General features: G+C 37.1%; 1 protein-coding gene and 1 pseudogene across 1 annotated transcript; both read right to left on the reverse strand.

The window, feature by feature from the left end:
* Nucleotides 1-5,253: 5,253 nt before the first annotated feature.
* LOC107742397 (protocadherin alpha-C2-like) lies at nt 5,254-7,761 on the reverse strand. Its single transcript, XM_016555343.1, has one exon. It carries the CDS (start codon nt 7,507-7,509, stop codon nt 5,254-5,256), a length of 2,256 nt encoding a protein of 751 aa, XP_016410829.1. The 5' UTR covers nt 7,510-7,761.
* A 1,889-nt stretch (nt 7,762-9,650) lies between these two features.
* Nucleotides 9,651-13,151, reverse strand: LOC107742398 (protocadherin-10-like; annotated as a pseudogene).
* Nucleotides 13,152-21,963: the final 8,812 nt, after the last annotated feature.

The following is a 21,963-nucleotide window of genomic DNA, read 5'->3' on the forward strand; positions in this document are numbered from 1 at the left end:
GTAGTGTTTTTTTTTGTTTTTGTTTTTTTTTCTTGGTCACAACACTTGCCATTTTTGGAGTTTAAATTTGACTACAATAATGAAAAAATAAAAATATATGCAGTGATGGCAGACTTAATGTTGCATGTGCTTTTACTAGACACTTTGACCTCAACTTCTTCTTATAGAACATGAAAAAGTAGAATAGCACAGAGTGGTGCATTTCATCTGAAGACACCCACAGGGAAACAACAATTATCATTTGTATGCATCAGACAGATCTGAGAGTACTTATGACAATATGAACTCCACTGTAACACAAGAGATGGACAGAGAAGATGAAGAGGGGATGGTGATCTATGCCAATGCAGACATTGTATTTAATGATGATCGCAGAACAGGGGTGGAGGACTCAGATACAAAGAGACAACGAATGCTTCAAAGCGCAGGTACAGACTCTTCTCATTATGTAAATAAACACAAAGAGAGACATTTTCAGAGTTGAAAACAAAGATTTCGAAACATCTTTCATGTCTGTCATTTTTAGGAAGTGTGCGGAGCAGAATGTACGGAGCAGCTGCAGTATGTTTGGTGCTGATGTGTGTTCTGATGACTGTCATCATAACGCTACGCGTCCAGCTCAGTACAGAGACTCACAAATGTAAAATTGAAATCAACAACTTTAGAGAACAGTTACATAACAATTATATAGACCTCATGGAAGAGATAAGCCAGTTAAAAAAAAGAGAATACAGACCTTAAAAACAAGAAAGACCAGTTACAAACCGTGAATCAAGACCTCATAAGCAAGAGAGAACAGTTAGTAAATGAGAATACCAGACTTAAAAATAAAGGAGCCCAGTTAGAAATCAAGATTGCCAACAATTATACAGACCTCATGGAAGAGAGAAACCAGTCACCAACCGAGAATACCAAACTCAGTAGTTACACAAACTGGCCCAAATCCAATGTGACCACCAATACCAGTAGTAGCTCATTGACTTATAAGTAAGAAGTCATATATTGTTCATTATTATCCAATACAATTCTCACATTTATATGATATCACAAAGTCACACAGAAAGCAAAAATGAAAATCTATAATGCTGATCTGTTGATTAAGGTTACGGAGGTCTAATGAGAAATCTATGTTTATTTGGAACAATTAAATCATCCATAAAGGACATTGTCTCAAAACACCATGACATACTGTATATGTGATGTGTCTTTTAATGCTTTGCTTTTGTATGTTTAAATTTTTTTGAGGACTTTGTAATGCCATTTCTGCGCATTAAATCTTTGAAGTGATGAACTCACACTCGTCTCAAATTTGTCACCTAAGCAGAACAAAGAAAAAAAAGGTGAAATAAGAGATTTAAGTAAAGTAAAGTAAAGTAAAATGCATAATGAATTCTTTGTGTTAAGTAAAATAAGCAAGACATGTATTTTGTGTGCAGGAGGAGACACTTGGTATTAGCCATTACATGCTTCAAACACATTTGTTGAAGATCGTGCTGTAAAAAAAAAAAAATAGGAGAGAAACTTTAAATATCAAGGCAACTTAATGTGTTTAAATTGAGAAACGTTCTCTCAACTATTGTCCTAATAATTGTACTAAGTTAACACTACTTTGTTTTGTCAGTTTGAATTTGTTTGTTGACTAAATGCAAAATGCTTCATTCAGCCAATACAGTTCAAGACAACAACAATTTTGTTGTTCAGCAAATTTTCATTTTGTAACACGATAAATTAATTTGATAAATTGATTAGACACTTTTATGTTAAGTGAAATCTTCATAAAAGAACAATCATCCTACAAAGCAAAGATATCTAATATATAGTTTTAAATGGTTGAACATACTGACAATCAACAAATGTAAAAAGATGAGCTCTTTACATCACATCACAACAAATAACAAACAATAACAACAAAATAACACCAAAAGTTCAAATGAAGTCAGCAAACAGCAAAACAAGAACCCTATAAGAGTAGCCACATAATTTACCTTTTTGACTAGTTGGACAACATTTGAGGGATTCTGTTGGTCAGACATGGGTTTTTATGTAGTTTCAAGAAAATTGCATTTTTGCAAAATTTGTGGATGCTCATTTTTTATTTGTTTAGCTCTGTCTGCTTTACTCAACATAGTGAGAACCCAGTCATAACCATATCAAAATGTGAATATTAATTAGCAAAAACAACAGCTTAAGTTAAAGTTAGAAGTAAACATGCATGCAGGGAACTCAAGTCAACTTACAGCAGATTACAACATACAGTGTTAAATTCATTACATTTTAAACTTATTTGTGATAAATAATATTAATAATAATGAAAGTTTTACACAGTAAGAATCAACATCCAGCACTGGTATATATAAAAGACCAGCGATTAAGACAATATATATTTTAATATATAACACTGGAGTGATACTCATGAGATGGAAATATTTTACAAATATTGGATGTGGTTTTGCCCTTCAGGACAGAGACAGTGCACTCTAAATGAAAATGTAAAACTTTTCTTCTTCTTTTTTTCACTCAAAATGGCATTTCTACGATGTTTTTGAGCTTTATGTGGTATTATATTATTCACAAAGAAAAACACTGAGCAAAGAATACTGAATTTCATGTATTTTGCATCCAGGAAGTGACTTTACGTGTTACAGAAGAAACCACAGACCAGCTAAAGCGTGCCTGTGGTCAGTTGTGAGGCAGAACTGCAAACTGCACTGTCAGGCTATGCGTGCTAAATAGCCTTTACTAGTGGCAGAAATATGTATAACACAAATGCATGCATTACAGTATCAGCAGAACTTCCCTTTTGCTCATTTAAGACCATATCAGAATTCATAAGGTGTGTATATCCTTGAAATGTAAATGTAAGATATACACACAGACAAACTGTAAAAGCACACTTAAAACACATTATAAATAGACAGATTATTTGGGTATGTTAATAATTTTAATATATTTTTAAGAACATTATGTATATTTTATAACTATCCCTTCAGTTAGAAGTTGGATGCAATATCTATTGGAGTTTGATGCAATACTCAGATCTGTATTCTGAAAATACTTTTGTATGTGAATCTGCATGTGTGTTTCTAAAAGAAAGACATAAACTGAGATAGAATAAATAGGCAGTTGGACAGTATGTGTTGGGGAGGTTAAAAAAGGTGTGCTTCTCTGAATCTGAAGAGATGGAGGTGTTGTCATGGTGACTGTTTCTATGGAGACAGTGCTGCCTAGGTCAGCACCAATGAAGTGGTGTTTGTCATTATGCGATCATCCTTACACACACTCTCACAATACAAGACAAACCCCAGAAATATACTGTAAAAGCTTTTATTCACATTGCAGTATTTACAAGCAAAGGGCAAATCATAAAATCCAGCAACGATACAAAGGCATTGTTTACTGTTTGCATAAGGACATTTCGCAAGTAAGGCAACGGAAATACAAATACTGAAATAAGTAACCCAAGGCATGTCAATGAAATTGTGATGTATAGCAATATGCTGATAGTATTAAGATATTGAACTTCATTCCTTTTTTTTTTTTTTTTGGTCATTTAAACTTTTCAGGCACACTTTTCTCTGCCCTAAAGCAAACAGCTAAAGGCACACAATATTTTTTTTTACTTGTGTCATTTATCCCTAAGTTCTTAATTCTGCAGCCAGGAACTCCAATTTGTGCTGTCACCTTTCAGAAAGCAAGTTAAACTGAATTACATGGCTGTCAATGCTAATGGCAACTTGTAGTGTCATTCTGTGTTCTGGTAACTGGATGTGTCAATTTAAATACAAATCACATGTTTCAAGTGACCTATATTGCTGTTCTCTCTCTCTCTTTCACCTTGTTCCTCCTACACCACATTTTCTTGCATTATTCTCAGTTCTTTCCACCTTCCCACTCACTTCAGTAGCTGACAAATTGTTTTAATACAAGGAAAGGAAAATAGTTTTGATTTCTGTCATGATGTTAGATCTACAAAATGGTATAATGAAATTGCCAAATATATCACTACAAATAATAAATACCTAAAACATTGCAATGTTGTCATATAAGAAGCAGCATTAAATACATTAACAATAATTTGCATATTTGCTTATTTTCATAATACAAAACAATATAAAACTCAAAAACTTGAAAAAATGACACAGAATAGCAATTTGATAGTACAATTGCTGATTCTTGTACAAAAAATAAATCTAGTTTATATTATTGTTGTAAATTATTAATGGTTTTTGTCAAGGTAATATTTTAGCACTGGCTACATATATCTGCAAAAAGGTACATTAATAAATGTTTTAAACCTTTTCGTTTTTTTGCACCTAGTAAAGTGAATTTGCATTAAATTATTTTTTTTATTTATCATTGGTTTTCGTCACATCACTATGGCAATTGCCATACTAATGTAATTGTAACACTTTACAATAAGGGCAGATTAACATTAACATTAATGCCGTAGCTAACATTAACTAACAATGAGCAAAGACATTTGCTACTGTATTTATTGTACTGTATTAATCTTTTGCTACTGTATTAAGCTTTATTAAGGTTAGTTAATAAAAATACAACTGTTCATTGCTAATTCATGTTAGCTAAGGTCTATAATATTACTATAGTATATTATAGTAATATAACACAATATGTAATAACAGATACAACTTTTGATTTTAATATTGTATTAGTAAATGTTGCTATTAACATTAAGATTAAAAAATTCTGTAGATGTATTTTCATTGTTAGTTTATGTTAACTAATGTAAACAAATGAAACCTTATTGTAAAGTGTCATTCATGTGATTATTACTCTTTATAGCATTTGTCTAGGATTTCAAATAGTGTACTTGAATTTATTTATTTTTTTAATGCTCTTGCCAGAGAAAATCAGTTTTAGGCCGTTTATGGCATTTGGTAGACAGGATAAAAATAAACATGAATCTATGTATGCATGTGCACCACACAGCTGGCAAACCAAGTGTTTTGAGGTATATAGTCTATAAGACAATACCTGGCTCATTAGATTGTGCTCATCCGATCACAGCTTTCTCATCTGCACGTTTTGAGAAAATAGAGCATCTTTAATATCAGAACCCTTTAACAGTCTTGACCTTCTTTTCATCTCTTTACCAGCTGTTTTATAGTTCATATCTTACTAGAACCAGACAGTCCAGTTCTTCTTGTAGTCGTGAAGTATCACTTCTCTCTTTCCTCTGTAGTAGAGTCTATTTAGAAGTCTTTTAGATGCAAAAAGTCCATCTTGTTTGTCTTAGCCATGCAAAGTCATGCTCAATGTGGTTACAAGGATGGTGGAGGAGTTCCTCTGGCTGATGATACTGTTCCTACCCTGAGGAGCTGCTTGTGAGGGTTTTGGTTCTTGACATTTCAGCACGATGATCACCAGGATGGTTATGAGCAGAAGAAACAACACCAACCCCAAACCGATCAGCAAATACAGGTTGAGATCGGTGAACAGGTCGTATTCGATAGGCACCTCTGTGGTTTCGGTAAACTGCGTGACCACTTGCTCCACCGTGGAGATCTTGATGGTCACCGTGGCAGAGTGAGGAGGATCTCCGTTGTCTCTGGCTATGATGACCAGGTGCTGATGTCTGGGGTCTCTGTAACTGAACATGCGAGTGGTTCTTATCTCACCGTTGTACTGGTCGAGGCTGAAGAGCGTGGTGTCTGTGATCTGGAGGAACTGATAAGTAATACGAGAGTTCTGCATGGAGTCGGCATCCAACGCAATAACCTTGGTGACCAGGGATCCTTTATCGCTCGACCTTGGGATTACTTCTTCTATAACAGCACCTTGTGGATGCCATGGAGAAACTATGAGTGGCGTATTGTCGTTTTGGTCCAGGATGATGATGTGTACGGTCACGTTACTGCTAAGAGGAGGGAGTCCAGAATCTCTAGCTTCGATGTGAAACAGAAACTCCTTCTCTCTTTCGTAGTCAAACGTGCGTAACGTGTAGAGGTTGCCGTTCTCAGGATTGATGGAAAACAGCATGGACATTGACGTGTTGGCGATCTCCTTTTCTATGATGAAGTAAACAAGATACTGATTTTCATGCAAGTCTGGGTCATGGGCGGCTAAAGAGGCGAGCAACGTCCCGGGTTCGTTGTTTTCCATTAGATAAATGGTATAGAGGGACTGAGGGAACGTTGGCGCGTTATCATTGACGTCTTGAATTGTAAGACTGATTGTTTCATTATCCGTCAGAGGAGGGGTTCCTCTGTCGGTCACATGAAGTGTGATATCATAACTGTTTTTGACCTCGCGGTCAAGCGATTCTGTGACTGTTAACTCAAAAAAGTCTTCAGATGACTTATTAAGAGCAAACGGTAATATCTCAGCATTGTGGATGGAGAGAACAACCTTACCATTATCTCCAGAGTCTCTGTCACTCACACTGATGATGGCGATCACTGTTCCTACAGGGTCATTTTCTTTGATCGAACTCTGAAAAGATTTTATCGTAATCTCAGGATGGTTATCATTTAGATCGGTGATGAACACTAAAATTTTACACTGACCAGAAAGTGGATTCACAGCCTTGTCCTTGGCTTCAACGTACATCTCAAAGCTCTTCACTTCTTCAAAATCAATCATGTCTTTTACTCTTATTTCTCCACTGCTGGGATCCAAAGAGAACGTTTCTTGTGTTTTCTCAGATGTGTATAAAGTGAAAGAGTATATGACCTCCGCATTGACACCCTCATCCAAATCGGTTGCATTCATCTGCATAATCAGTGTCCCGATTGGTGCATTTTCAATGAGATCAACCGAGTACACTTGTCGATCAAACTGAGGGGCGTTGTCATTGGTGTCCAGCACTTGAACGACAATGCTGGCCGTACCTGAGCGCGCAGGTACGCCGCCGTCCACGGCGGTGAGGGTTAGTGTATGAACGGCTTGTTTTTCTCTGTCCAAATTTGCTTTTAGCACCAGGTCGACATATTTAGTCCCGTCACTTCCAGACTGGATTTCAATCGTAAACGTGTCGCTGTCACTCAGATAATAGGTTTTGATTGAGTTCTCTCCAACATCTGCATCCACCGCGTTTGTTAAAGAAAATCTCTCTCCAGGTGTTGCTGATTCCGAAACATCGAGTGGTATTCTCTCCCTTCTGAACTGAGGCGCGTTGTCATTGATGTCCATAATTTCCAATTCGATATTAAATATGCGTATTGGACTCTCAATTATAACGTCCATCTTGAGGAAGCAAAACGATGATGTTTTGGCCGGACATAAATACTCCCGGTCAATTTTCTCAGCGATATACAGTTCCCCAGTGTCTTTGTTTATTTCTAGGTATTTTTTGCTATGAACATAATCCAGCTTTACCTTTCTTTCCAACAGGCTGTGCGCGTCAAGGCCCAAATCCGTGGCGATATTTGCGATCACGGTGCCTACTGGAATTTCTTCAGGGATGGAGTATCTTGTTACAGCCGAGGCGAGAATCCACAACGCGGAGAGGACAACATAACTGAGCTGCCTTCTCCTCCACGGATCCATTGCAGAGCGCACGTTAATGCTTTTATTGTCTTTCACAAGAAATATAGCAGTATGTTCCAAAACGAATCGAGATTAGGGGGTATTTGGATTCTTGAAAACATCCAGCAGAGCATGGCCATAGCGCCGTGCCGTGGATCCCGCCCGCTGAATCAGATTCAGCTGAGCTGCTGCTCTCTGTGCCTCCGTCCAACAGCATTATGAAAGCAAAGCATGGCTGTTCTTGCATCCTCCCTTAAAGTGAATATCTGTAGTGCAGCGACATCGTGTGAAGATAAAAGTTTGCATAAAAATATGTTGATGACAAAAAAAATATGAACGAATAGTATTTCTGCTCTATATTTGAAATTACTTTTGACTTTGTTGCGAAATATCGAAAATCCTTATTAATGTCCTTAATGAAAGTATATATATATATGATTAAATCTAAATGTAAAATCTGCCTTTAAAGTTATATTCTTGCTCTCCTACTTTTTTCTTTTTATTCTAACTGTAAATTTTTCTGTCATTGGTTTATGTAGCCAAGAGATGCACTGATTTATATTATCACGCTCTTAATGTTTCTTGTCGTTTTGGCACAGCAAGACCCACTGCAGTGGAAACACTACGGGGTTTTTTTAACAAGAAGACCAGTTATATTAAGAAGAGTTATATTAAGAAATTCTAATAATATTCTTTATTTTATACATTTTGGTAATGAGAGGGATATAAAATAGGAAAATATAACCTATATTCTCATCAATATGGGAAATTACAATTAAAGCAACCATCTTAATGCTTTCAGAAATACTACAATTAACTGAAAAACAAAAATGCAAAAATAAATTATAATAATAATAAATAATAATAATAATAATTATCAAAGTACATTTAAGTCCTGTTGTTGCCAAATCATATAGTACATATAATACAACTAAAATAGACACTTATATACAGAAAGTAACTTACAGGTGAAAAATACAACTGGAAAAATCATTTGAAAAAATCATTGGTTATTTACTGTGTCATCTTGATTGTTATTGTTTGGCTTTTTCTTTTTGCCAAAAGTTGAGAATGAGTTGCAGACTTCAATGTCTCCATTGTTTGCCAGTTTGAGCGTACAGAGTGTTGATGGTGTTCCGGGATACAGCGTAGCTCAAAGGTAGAATAATTATTTAAATTATATCAATAATTATTGATAAATGTATTTAAAACAGAATTGCTATGTATTGTATCTTATGTTGTATTTTATTATATACATATTGTACACATATTATTATTGTTGTTGCTGTTGTTGTTGTTGTCCTTCGTGTAATTCGTACATTGGCATTTCCAAATATATTTTATGTTTTCAATTACATTACAATTTACATTTTATTATTTACATTTTATTATCCTAGGTTAATTAAAGCACAACAAGTATCTGAAGTCTCTATCTAGTGGACAAACTTGAGAATTTTTTTTTTTTTTTTTTTTTCACTTACTTCATTTTGATGACAAAAAAAATATGAACGAATAGTATTTCTGCTCTATATTTGAAATTACTTTTGACTTTGTTGCGAAATATCGAAAATCCTTATTAATGTCCTTAATGAAAGTATATATATATATGATTAAATCTAAATGTAAAATCTGCCTTTAAAGTTATATTCTTGCTCTCCTACTTTTTTCTTTTTATTCTAACTGTAAATTTTTCTGTCATTGGTTTATGTAGCCAAGAGATGCACTGATTTATATTATCACGCTCTTAATGTTTCTTGTCGTTTTGGCACAGCAAGACCCACTGCAGTGGAAACACTACGGGGTTTTTTTAACAAGAAGACCAGTTATATTAAGAAGAGTTATATTAAGAAATTCTAATAATATTCTTTATTTTATACATTTTGGTAATGAGAGGGATATAAAATAGGAAAATATAACCTATATTCTCATCAATATGGGAAATTACAATTAAAGCAACCATCTTAATGCTTTCAGAAATACTACAATTAACTGAAAAACAAAAATGCAAAAATAAATAATAATAATAATAAATAATAATAATAATAATTATCAAAGTACATTTAAGTCCTGTTGTTGCCAAATCATATAGTACATATAATACAACTAAAATAGACACTTATATACAGAAAGTAACTTACAGGTGAAAAATACAACTGGAAAAATCATTTGAAAAAATCATTGGTTATTTACTGTGTCATCTTGATTGTTATTGTTTGGCTTTTTCTTTTTGCCAAAAGTTGAGAATGAGTTGCAGACTTCAATGTCTCCATTGTTTGCCAGTTTGAGCGTACAGAGTGTTGATGGTGTTCCGGGAATGTAAACATTATGTTGATAGTCTGGTGGGAGTTGAACTGAATCCTGTTGGTTGTAACGTGTCCATGAGCGATTTGGAAAACCTCCACCCTTAGATGAGGTCCTATAGTCTGTTTTAGATGACAAAGAAAAAATGGTTGGATAAACAATTCAGGTAAATCATAAGGAACATATATATGAAGCTGGTCTTCTTGATCATGTTTTAGGCATGACAAATAAACTGATTTTACCATGCATGTGACTTCCCCAGGTCCAGTACTGTGGCACAGACGTGTAAGCATAGTTGTCTGAGTCCTGAATCAGTCTGCGCTGCAGAGTCCTACCTGTGTTTATTGGAGTATGACTAGAAAAACCAAAACATGGACATGTAAGATGCTTTGTGCATGTGAGAGAGAGAGTGAGAGAGGATGGAGGACAGAGAGTGATAGAATCAGCTTTTACTTTAATCACCTTTTATAGGCATAATTGAGCTGGTTCTTGGTCAGGGCTCGGTCTTTGTTTCCCTGTTTAAGCTGCAAAGAAAAAAAAAATAGTTCAAATATTTACTCCACTTACACATGAGAGGTTAAAGAATGCACTACAAACTTAATGCCTATGCCAAGAAGAGAAAAGACCTCAGAATACATCAAAAACAGTCGCTAAAGCACTAAATGACTTTACTAATTCATCACCTTGTTGCAGTACACCTATGTACATTTGTTTATTTTATAATTTATTTACAAACTATGCATTAAGAATTTTAAGGTCTAGTTTACAGAAAAAAAAGAATACCAAGTATAGCTCAAAGATTGTGAAAAACTTATTTCGGGAAGATGTTCCTGTCGGGCTACAAGGCTTGAGGAACATGAAGTCACTTTTAGATGACTCTGGAGTCAGGCACATTTTATAGCAGTAGTTTTGACCTATTGTGTTGTTCTCGTTGACTTCCACGCAGTGCGCGGCTCCCTTTGATCCCGGTGATAAGTGAATGTTCAAGTTAGATTTTTTAATTACGTCACTGGCGGAGTCCTTAGAATTAAATCCACAGCACGCGTTCATGTCCTTCAATCCCTTAATTGTAGCCAGGACAATAATAGCCACAAGAAAAGTGAATGAAACGGCGCCCAGAGATACGATTAAATACAGCGTGAGGTTTGACCGGTACTGGGGGCTGAGCGCGAGGTCACCAAAATCAGACAAGGATTCTGGCACGCTGTCAACAACTGACAACATGATGGAGGCCGTGGCCGAGAGCGGCGGCTGACCGTTGTCCTTGACCAAAACCACCAGCCTCTGCCTCCTGGGGTCGTTGTCCATCAGCCGGCGAATTGACCTGATCTCTCCAGTGTACAGGGCAACACTGAACAAACAGATCTGTAGCTTGGAGGACTTCATAAAAGAGACGCGAGTTTTGCCCGGCGTCCGCGTCCATGGCGGTGATTTTAGCCACTAGGTACCCGGCATCAACATATCTGGGGACAACTACAACCGCGGTGTCGTTGTCGGGCAACGGGGATACAACGACTGGAGGGTTGTCGTTCTGGTCCAAAACAAACACGTTGACTGTTACGTTCGCGCGGAGAGGCGGGAAACCAGCATCTTCGGCTTGAACCACGATCTGAAAGTTTCTGAGCTGCTCGTGGTCGAAAGAACGCAGTGCGTAAATGTTGCCGTTATCTGAGTTGATGGACACGTAGGTGGATACCGGCATTCCATGGATGTCGTTTTCTAGAATACAGTAGGATAAGTAGGAATTCTGATCCGCGTCTGCGTCTTGTGCGGTGATGGTGCAAATCGAGGCTCCTGGCGCGTTGTTTTCGGTCAGGTAGACCGTGTCGGAGGGCTGTTTGAAACGCGGCGCGTTATCGTTTATGTCAGACACTTGCACTAAAATTGTTTTCCTAGTAAACAGCGGCGGTGAGCCCATATCACGCGCCGTGAGAGTGATGTTATACTCTGAAATAGTCTCTCTGTCCAGAAAATCACATGTAACTAACGTGTAATAGTTTTTAAAACATGAATGTAGCTGAAAGGGAACGTGATGAGGAATTTCACAATCAACATTTATGTTTTCCCCAAAATCTTTATCCATAACGCTAATGACTGCCATCACTGTGCCAGGTGGCGCGTCTTCTTGAACTGGCGTGGATACTGATGTAAGAATCACTTCTGGAAGATTGTCGTTGACGTCTATGATGTTAACCATAACTTTGCAGTGCACCGCCACCGCTGACGGTCCCTTGTCTTTGGCTTGTACATAAATCTCGTGCATCCGTGCCTTTTCATAATCTATAAGTCCCTTTACTTTGATTTCTCCAGTGCGGGAATCCACGCTGAACAGCTCGCGCACTCTCATTGGAGCGTGGCCGCTAAAAGAGTACGTGATTTCTCCATTGGGTCCTTCATCTAGATCAGTGGCGTTTAGTTTTATCACCACTGTGCCTCGCGGTGCGTTTTCAGCCAGCCTCACTTTATAAAAGTTCTGATCGAAAACAGGCGCGTTGTCGCTGGCATCCAGCACCGTTATGTTTATTTGCGCAGTGCCAGATCTTTCCGGCGAGCCTCCGTCCACCGCTGTTAGAACCATCAGGTGAGTCTTCTGCTGCTCCCGGTCCAGCGGACTTTCGAGGATCAGTTCTGCGAATTTACTGCCGTCGCTGCGCGTTTGGACATCCAGGAAAAAGTGTTCGTTTACGCTCAGCAGATAAGAGCGCAGAGAGTTGTCATCGACGTCCAGGTCCTGCGCGCTTTCCAGTGGGAAACGCGATCCAGGCGCGGCCGATTCGGAGATATCCAGGTTAAATTCACTCCATGGAAAAACCGGAGAGTTGTCGTTGACATCTAATATTTCAACTTCCACCCTATACAATTCTAATGGGTTTTCGATCACAACCTGGAGATGGAATGAACAATATGTATTTTGTTCGCACAACTCTTCTCGATCAATTATTTCATTGACAAATACAACCCCGTTTTCTAAATTCACCTCTAAACATTGCCGTTTCGCGCCTGAGACTATTCTAACCCGGCGGATTGAGAGCTTGCTGGTGTCTAGTCCCAGATCCTCCGCAATATTTCCAACAAAAGCCCCGTGCTCCAGTTCCTCTGGGATCGTATAACGAATCTGTGCCAGAACTACATCCATCACAGACGCGATGAGCGCCAGGCAGGATACCTGCCATGTCCATATCCACAGCTCCATTGAAATTTAGGCTCCTTCTTAATGTGTGCCTTCAAATTAACGAAAATACAAAATATTCATTATTAAAGCTTTAAAATGGTGGACAAAAACCCACCCAAACGCACAACAACATTTCAAGAGAGAATGAGCTGCACGCTAATGACAGTGAAGTGGTACATTCCTGAACCTGGCACTTCAGCACCAGAGCGCGCGCCTTTGGCCAATGGCACGTTCGCAAGGTTGAGAGAGTGTGAGTGTGTTTGGATGAGGGAGAAAGAAGGGGTGGATGGGGAATGGGACCTGTGTGTTGGGGAGGAAAGGTGCCTCATGACAGCAGTCGTTGACTTAACGCTAAACATTAGCTCTTATAGCCTATTGTGTCTTCCTTTTCAAAACATAACATCCCAGATAGCAAGAACGTTTGGGCCAAATGTGGCTGATAGCTGTCACATTTGGCCTAGGTATGGCATGGCTGAGCACATATGGGCCAAACTTTAACCGTATATGTTTTGCCATGGATTGCTTCAAAATTATTTCCTTATATTTAATCGATCTCGTTTTTATGATTCATTTTGTAACTTACCATAAGTTTACTTTTAATACTAAATCCAGCTATTTAACTCACAATAAAACGTGTTTAAAATGCTAAAAACCTCCAATCAAAAATTAATGAGGAGAAAAGTTGAGCCAACAAACCATGTCTTCCTGAAATAAGCAATAACATGTGACACAAAAATAGGCCTAATCTTTCAATTTTCGATATTAGTTTACATATAAATGTGAGAATTACATTTGGTAGCAATTTATTTCACAGTGCCCTTGTTATACGTTATATGTAGGCTATTTACTATTGTAACAACAGTAAATTATGCATAATTACAACTAACCCTAAACCAAACCATAATCCTAACCTTATCCATAGTCCATTAATATTACTCTGTACTTAAATGTGTAATTACATTGTAACAATGACAACTTGGCTACACAAGGCTACACAGGCCAGAAGCTGTATATGTTTGAGCTCCGTCAAGTTAATTCTTTGTCGTCTAATTTTTTATCTTAAAATCAATTTTATACACCATCATTTTCGTTTTTATAACGTGTGAATATCCTTACATTTAAAGGGATAGTTGAACAAGCAGTTGATGGTAGCCATTGACTTCCATAGTAATTTTTTTTCATACTATGGAAGCCAATGGCTACCGTCAACTATTTGATTACCAACATTCTTCAAAATATCTCCTTTTGGGTTCAACAGAAGAAAGAAACTCACACAGGTTTGGAACAACTTGAGGGTGAGTAAATGATGACAGAATTTTCATTTTAGGGTGAACCGTCCCTTTAATATTCAGACCAAAATTTAGCATCATGGATATATTGTGGTGGGTTACAAGAGCAGGCAATGAAGCGGAGACAAAGACTTTTCAACATATTTCAAAAGAGCTTCTTCCCTATGTAATTCCTACAAACGTATCCCTTTCTTATTCCTCCTGCCTTCCTTGACAAGTAAAGAAATTCTGTTTTAAATAAGCACCAAACACAATCTGTCTATGGAATGAAACTGCAGCAGATGGCACGATCTTCCGAGGGCTCGTGCTCTTTTTAATTAATGTAGTGGGGATTAAAGGGCCGCGGGTCCGGATCATTAGTGAACAGTGGTATTAAAAGGTTTTGTGAGGCATAATCCAGCTGCTCGCGATTGGTTGAGCAGCAGACTACAGGTTTCCCATGATATTCTCCTGCTTTCCATTACCTTAAGTGCATACTAAATGGCATAGAGCCGAGTCGGAAATAAAGCGACTTAAAACGACCCACCGAACAAACACATTTACCCTCATTAATGGCCAAAAAGAGGACACGAATGTGGAGTAATGTAAACAGTTGTTCTTCGTGTTTATTGTCATTTAGGACCAATGGAGGAGTGTGACTTTTTAAACAAAGTTGTAATTTTTGAACTAAATTGTTTAAAACTTTTTTTTTTAAAAACAACTAGTAAATAAGTAGCCTACAGCATATACAAAATACTTATCATGAGGGCGATCACAATTTATTAGGGGTCTCGAACACCCCTCAACCCAACCCCCCTTCGCTGCACCCTGTTTAGGACTTTTTTACACATTAAAAAAATAAAGGCTCTGTGACCATATTAAACATGTATTGTGAATACTGTGACTGTGCCTTTTTACTGCAAAAAGTTTAAACAAAATTGCTATACCACTGAATATAGGGATTCAATTTTTAAAATATAACCACCCCCTAATTAAATATAACCACTAATTTCAGGGTGTCATGTGGCCCAGACATTAGACTGGCACTAATTAAAGGCTCATTTTTCCTCTATCTCTGAATTGATTTTTACCAGAGCGGTTTAATGATTTTGAATTAGTCTGTAGCCTACATTAGCCTTCGGTGAACTCCATAAATGCGGATTGACCTACAACAGCATTAGGCTACACAACCGGGCCACTGTTTATAATCCAAATAGTCTGAGGCTTCAGAATCGAGTTTGACAACTGAATAAATGTATATTTATAGAAATCATAAATTCAAATAGTCAATAACCGGTCAAAAGTTTGAAATAATAATAATTATAATAATAATAAAACTGAAAAAAAATGTAGTTTATTTGATCTAAAATACAATAAAATAGTGAAATATTATTAAAGTTTAAACTGTTTTCTTTTTTTCTTTTTCTTTTTTAAATCTATTTTAAAATGTAATTTATTCCTGTTATGGCAAAGCTGAATTTTCAGCAACCATTGCTCATTCAATATGCTGATTAGCTGCTCAAGAAACATTTCTTATTATTATCAATGTTAAAAACAGTTAAAGCAGTGCTGCTTAATATTTTGTGGAAACCGTAATACACTACCATTCAAAGGTTTGGGTTAAGTAAGATAAAAATAAATATAATACTTTAATTCAGCAAGGGTGTATACAATTGATCAAAAGTGACAGTAAAGACCTTTATAACGTTAAATAAAATGTATATTTCAAATAAATGTTGTTCTTTTGAACTTTCTATTCATCAAAGAAATTACGTTTTAAAACATTTCTTAAAACAGTTCTTTTAAATTGTAATAATATTCCACAAATGTAACCATTACTGTATTTTTGATCAGATACATGCAGCCTTGGTGAGCATGAGGGACGACTTTTAAAACAAAAAAACAAACAAAACAATTATTTAAAAAAATAATTACTCCAACGTTTTGATCAGCAGTTCATGACAAAGTCAATGATCATTTCCATTGCACCAAATACAGTGCAATAATACTTGATTTTCCTTTCCAGAAGGAAACACCAGGGCTTGGAGCCTCACAAATGTGTAAAAGAGTAATTTCAGTTAAGCTTAAATTTAAGTTAGGCTTAGGTTTTAATAATTAGCATAATACTATCTTTGAAGTGCAAAAGTGTCTATAAATGGTTACACAGATGCAATAAAAATTATATTTCTGCATGAATAAAGAACATTCTAAAAATTTAAATGTGAGATTTTCACATTAAATCTTCATTTTTATGTCTTTTTTTAAATAATTATAAGTAAAAATGAATATACGTATATAAAGCAGTTGAAACAGAATTAATTGCAGAACCCTTCAAAAGTAAGAGGAATATCAATAGACATACAGTGCTGCCTTGCAACCTCAAAATACATGAACTGGAAACTCAGCATGGTCCTGAACTGCATATGTAGACCTATACACTAATTGCACCTTCGTGAACTGCCACAGGGTGGAGGCACAGTCTTCTGCTAATTACCCCAGTCCACCCCATGGGCCTGTGGCAGCCAATCAGGAGAACAAAGTGTATATTTTCTTTTACGCATCAAATCTCTCTCACACACATACAGACAGTGTGGAGATGGGGCAGAGTGCCACAGACGGAGAATGTCAAGAATGCCATAGGAATGTGGGCACTGCCCTCAACTCACTCTCTCTCTCTCTCTCTCTCACACGCACACACACACACACACACATAATCATGCTCCCACATCACACATATGCACAGACATAGACAAGGTTTGTCATTTTAACATGACTAGTAGAGCTGGATATGTACTGGCAGGCCTACTGTATGTGGAGACTGGTGGGGGGGGGACAAGAACAACAAGCAAAAGACACACAGAATGAAGATAGATTGAAAGAGCAGCTGGAAGGACAGGACTCAGGAGTAGAAAAGATAGTGAAGATGAAGGGAACGAGGGACAGAGGGAGGAACCTGTTGAATAACACCTGCTTCTCAGCTGTGTCAACTGAAGGATTCCCACAGAAGACAGACAGATATTTATGGAGGGCTGAGGAAATCATCCAGAAGTCACACTGCTATTGGCACACATGTGATGCTCTGAGACATTCTCACCTATGCCGAACCAACTCAACAGTCCGGGTGAAAACAAAATATATATAAAAAAGCACAAATATATATATTTATCCAATATATTATTGGAATATTTAAAATCTATTTACATAAACAGCTTTTCGATGTATTTAGTATATGTACTATCCTTGTGGAAACTCTCCATAGGCGTAATGGTTTTTATACTGTACAAACGGTATATATAATCGCCCTACACCAACCTACCCCTCACAGAAACCTTTCAGCATTTTTACATTCTCAAAAAATTTAAATAAATATATTTTCAATTTTAACTTTATTAATTAAATAGATTAAAATATACATGTTGACAATATAACATAAATATATTGCAAATATAAACAAACAAACAATTAATAAATAGTATTTATTTTATATTTCCATATTAATAAATATAATATAATTAAATAAATATAATTTTTTGTGTGTATTTATTTATTTATGCTGTATGGGAAACACCAACCCTCTGTAGATCAGAACGTTTAACACAGACCAACGTTTAAAACGCGATCGGTTCTAGGAAGAATCTGTATATATCTAGAAATAGTGGCTTCATGTCAGTAATTACAAAACGGAAACATTTGGACGATATTTTTTCAAGCAGTTCTCTATATGATTGATTTATTAATAAATAATTATTATAATATTATTACATTTAAATTAAATAACAAACTTATATTTTTAAATAAATGATATATACAGTGTGTGTGTATATATATATATATAGAGAGAGAGAGAGAGAGAGAGAGAGAGAAATGCACACACACACACACACGCACGTTTCTTATGTTATGGAATGCACCTGCTCTTATTTGTATTTATCCATCTTCTATTTCATCTCAGCCTTCATTTCTATGAATTCAGGGCAGTTAATCCTTCTGAGTCAATGTTGTTGCTCAAATGGCAGCATAAACCGTTGGGTTAAAACAACAGTTCCCAAAAATATACAAATGCACTCTGTAGAACAGCATGTTTGCTAGGCACCTGGCAGCCGCACAGCTCTTGCAAAACTTGACGATAATGCAACCCAACATTCCAGCATCAGAAAAAAACACAAAAAACTGCTCCTCACAAGACAAGATTTTTTTCTTTCTTGTCAGCGTATGTGTATGTTTATTTGCCAGAAGCCCTAAGGTCAATGATGTTGTAGCAAATTAGAGGTGAGTGACAGCTGGCTAGCACTGCTGACAGATTTGAGGAATTCGGGCAGTCTGTGAGGACGGCCCTGCTGAATGTTAAACACTTTTCCCTGAAAGCTCAAAGGAACAGTTCTACCTATTAGCAATTCAAACGCACACACATTCTTTTTCCTCTCGCTACTTACAGAAATCTGGACACGGTGAGTTGTTTTAGGCAGCGCTAATGTCGTTTTCGTCGACATATTGCAGGCAGATTGGATTAATTAGAAGCTGGAAGTAGGCTACGTAACTCGACAATATGATTCTCTTTTAACCAAACACGCATACAAATACATATAAAAAGTCCGTCTACATGAGTATGTGTCTGTGTGGTTACAAGAGACCTGTGGTCGGCACACTAAAACAAATTCATTCCCACTATGCAGAGAGGTAGAGAATGTCCATTTACGTACTTGCAGTTCAGTGGCTGCGGTCATGTGCTCTCGCCAGCGCACAGAGAGAGAGGAGACCTGTGGTTTTAACCCAGTCAGAAAGGAGGGAAAACGGGAGGGAGGGAAGGGGAGCGGAGTGATGACAGTTTATGATGTTATACATTGCAAATGCGAGCTGGGAAGTGACCAAGTGTGGGTTAATAAGCCGTAGAACGAGGAAAAGAGTCCAGAGATGACAATGTGGCGTATGTAAGGGCATGGGGAAGCTGAAAAAAGGGCTTGTGAAAGCGCTGAAAACACGCGAGGTATTTGGAAGGCATTTTGGGGCACAATCGCCAGTGTGATGACATCCATCACAGCTGAGTTTCAAAAGAAAATCGGGTGTGAGCCAAACAGCGTGTGTTTCTGTTACCTACAGTGACCTTCTTTCCTTCTCTGTCATTCTACAATCATCCTTTCCCCTCATTATTCAGCTCCTCGCTTGCCTTTTCCATCGCTCTATCCCTTTCTTTTCACACTTCACTCCCTTTTACACCTTCGTCTCCCTCCGCCGACTTCAGTTTGCCTTTGCCGCCGTTTCCCCTTCCTCCCCGGCCTGCTAATCTATTCCAGAAGAAAGGCTACCATGGAGAACGCATAACAAGTGCTCATACTTCAGCACGGGCCAAAAGAGAAATAACACAGAGAAGGAAAAATGGGAGTGGGGTACAGTCAGGCAGAAAAAGGAGAGAAAGTGTTTATTCAAACTCAAAGCTTTGTTGTGGTAGGGACCTGTCTTATATTAGAAGTCTGAACTCCCTTCAAAGTCTGGAAAGATGGAAGATGAGCCAAAAGGAAGAGAAAGAACGAGACAGAGAGAGACGAACAGAAGAAGGAGAAACTCCTATTTTGTCTGAAACTGGTAGAATTGGACCTGAGAAATGAGTGGAGGATAAAAAAAAAAAAGCTTGGAAGGGGGAGAGAGCAACTCCATTGAGAGAATAGATTAACTATGCTCGGTTCTGGACTGTGAACACATTCAAACCATTCAGCCAGAGCTTTGACTGAGCCTTTGATTTCAAATATTGATATTCATAAGCGCTTTGGTATCTGAGAAATGACATGCTCAGTCTACTACAGTTGTGGCATAATGTTGATTTCCACTTTTCTCTGTCTAAAGGCCCGTTCACACCAAGAACAATAACTATAAACGATAACTACACTAGCATCAATACAAACACAATCTGATTGGCTGTCAATGTTTTAATCGTTCGTCAGCTGGAAGAAAATTGTTGTGAAACTGATTCCAATGAGATTGTTACTCTGTGCCATTATCATTATGGTTGTGGTGTGGACTCTGCTTAAAGTTAAAACTATTTTTAATACTATATCTTTGTCTTTATAGTTATCGTCTTTGGTGTGAACTGGCATTTACAGTGAGGCACTTACAATGGAAGTGAATGGGGCCAGTCCAACCCGATCTCATAAGAAAACTTAAAGAGACAGTTCACCAAAAATGTAAATTCTGTCATCATTTACTCTCTCTCAAGTTGTTCCAACCCTGTATGAGTTTCTTTCTTCTGTTGAAGATAGAAAAAGAAGATATTTTGAAGAATGCTGGTAACCAAACAGTTGACGGTAGCCATTGACTGCCGTAGTATTTTCTTCCAACTGTTTGGCTACCAACGAGTTAGTAGCAATTTCGTATAAATTTGTATGATGTGATTCATATGGAAACAAACTATTTTAAGAAAAACATAACCATCAGTTGGGTATGAGAGAGATTTTACGAACTGATATGAATTAGCCACCAATTTGCCAAAACATAAAATAGTTACAAATTGCTATGAGAGTGTGTTGGCCAATCTGTAAACGTTAAAATACTCACTGTTTCAATAGTATAGTCACAATATATTTTACTATATATATATTACTACACAATATATTACTTCCTAAAATGTTCTTCGTAATGTTATATTCAGTTTTACTGCTTTGCCAACATGACAATGCAATGCCATAAACCCTAAACCTTTAAAATAATCCTAAAAATGATTAATTAAATAGATTTACAGCTCAAAGAATGCACAAGTTTTAACAGAACTATTTAAGTGCATTTTATAAAATTGTGTCACATTTCTGCTATTAAATCCTCCAAATATTTGTCCCATTTACTTCCATTGTAAATGCCTCAAAATGGAAGTAAATATGCTCAATTTATAAAGGATTTAAAACACTGTAACCTTGATTTTTTTCCACAAGTGAGTTGAAATATTTATTTATTTTTGTGGTAATCAACACAAATGTTCCTTTAAGAAAACTAAAACAGAATGTTGAAATTCAAAGAGTTCTAAAAGAATGTGCATTTGATACCTTTCACATGAAGATCTCTGGACTTCATCTAAAAATTTAATCTGGGTGGAGGGCCTGAAGTCCAGACACTGAAAGACAAAGAGCAGAGAAATGCTGGTACAAAAGGTTATACAATCACAACGGTGAGTGTGATCCAGTCAACCAGCCTTCATAACTCTAATACTCTAATACTGCTGTTCGCACAACTGGGTGTGCATTGAATATCAGATCATGATGACCTGCTAATTGCTCAATGCTCTCCAGTGGAGATGAAATATCAAACCATTACACTAATCAAAAATGTTTGTTGTCTCTGGAAATTACGGGATTTTTAAGGTGAGAGGAAATGAGTTATAGTATTTTGGAAATGTGACACGGCTCATTTAGGATGTTCAAAACCGCCAAGCGGGCCGTGACCTGTCTAGCTACCTGCTAATTTACATCTCTCTCCTTCACTTGCACACATCTATTGCTCCTCCTGGATGGGGCACAGGGGTGCTGGGGCGAGAGAAGTGGGGTGGAGAAGCATGCAGTGCTGGCGCTTGTTGGCTGACCCGGGTGTCTGCGGTTATATCGTGGTCAGAGGAGGAGGGAAAACGGGCGGTGTTTCTGAAATCCCTGTGAAATGTTCATTTTGGAACGACTTGTTGCTTACATACCTCTCTCACACCCTCTCTTCTATTTTGAAGTGTTTAAATATGGCCTAATATTGCTCAGTACCCCTTTA

Source organism: Sinocyclocheilus rhinocerous, unplaced genomic scaffold (assembly GCF_001515625.1).
Source record: "Sinocyclocheilus rhinocerous isolate Xijiao unplaced genomic scaffold, SAMN03320098_v1.1 scaffold1127, whole genome shotgun sequence".
Taxonomy (NCBI): Eukaryota; Metazoa; Chordata; class Actinopteri; order Cypriniformes; family Cyprinidae; genus Sinocyclocheilus; species Sinocyclocheilus rhinocerous.

Excerpts from the sequence above, each read along its gene's own strand:
- LOC107742397 (XM_016555343.1), bottom strand. The coding sequence starts at position 7,509 with ATGGATCCGTGGAGGAGAAGGCAGCTCAGTTATGTTGTCCTCTCCGCG.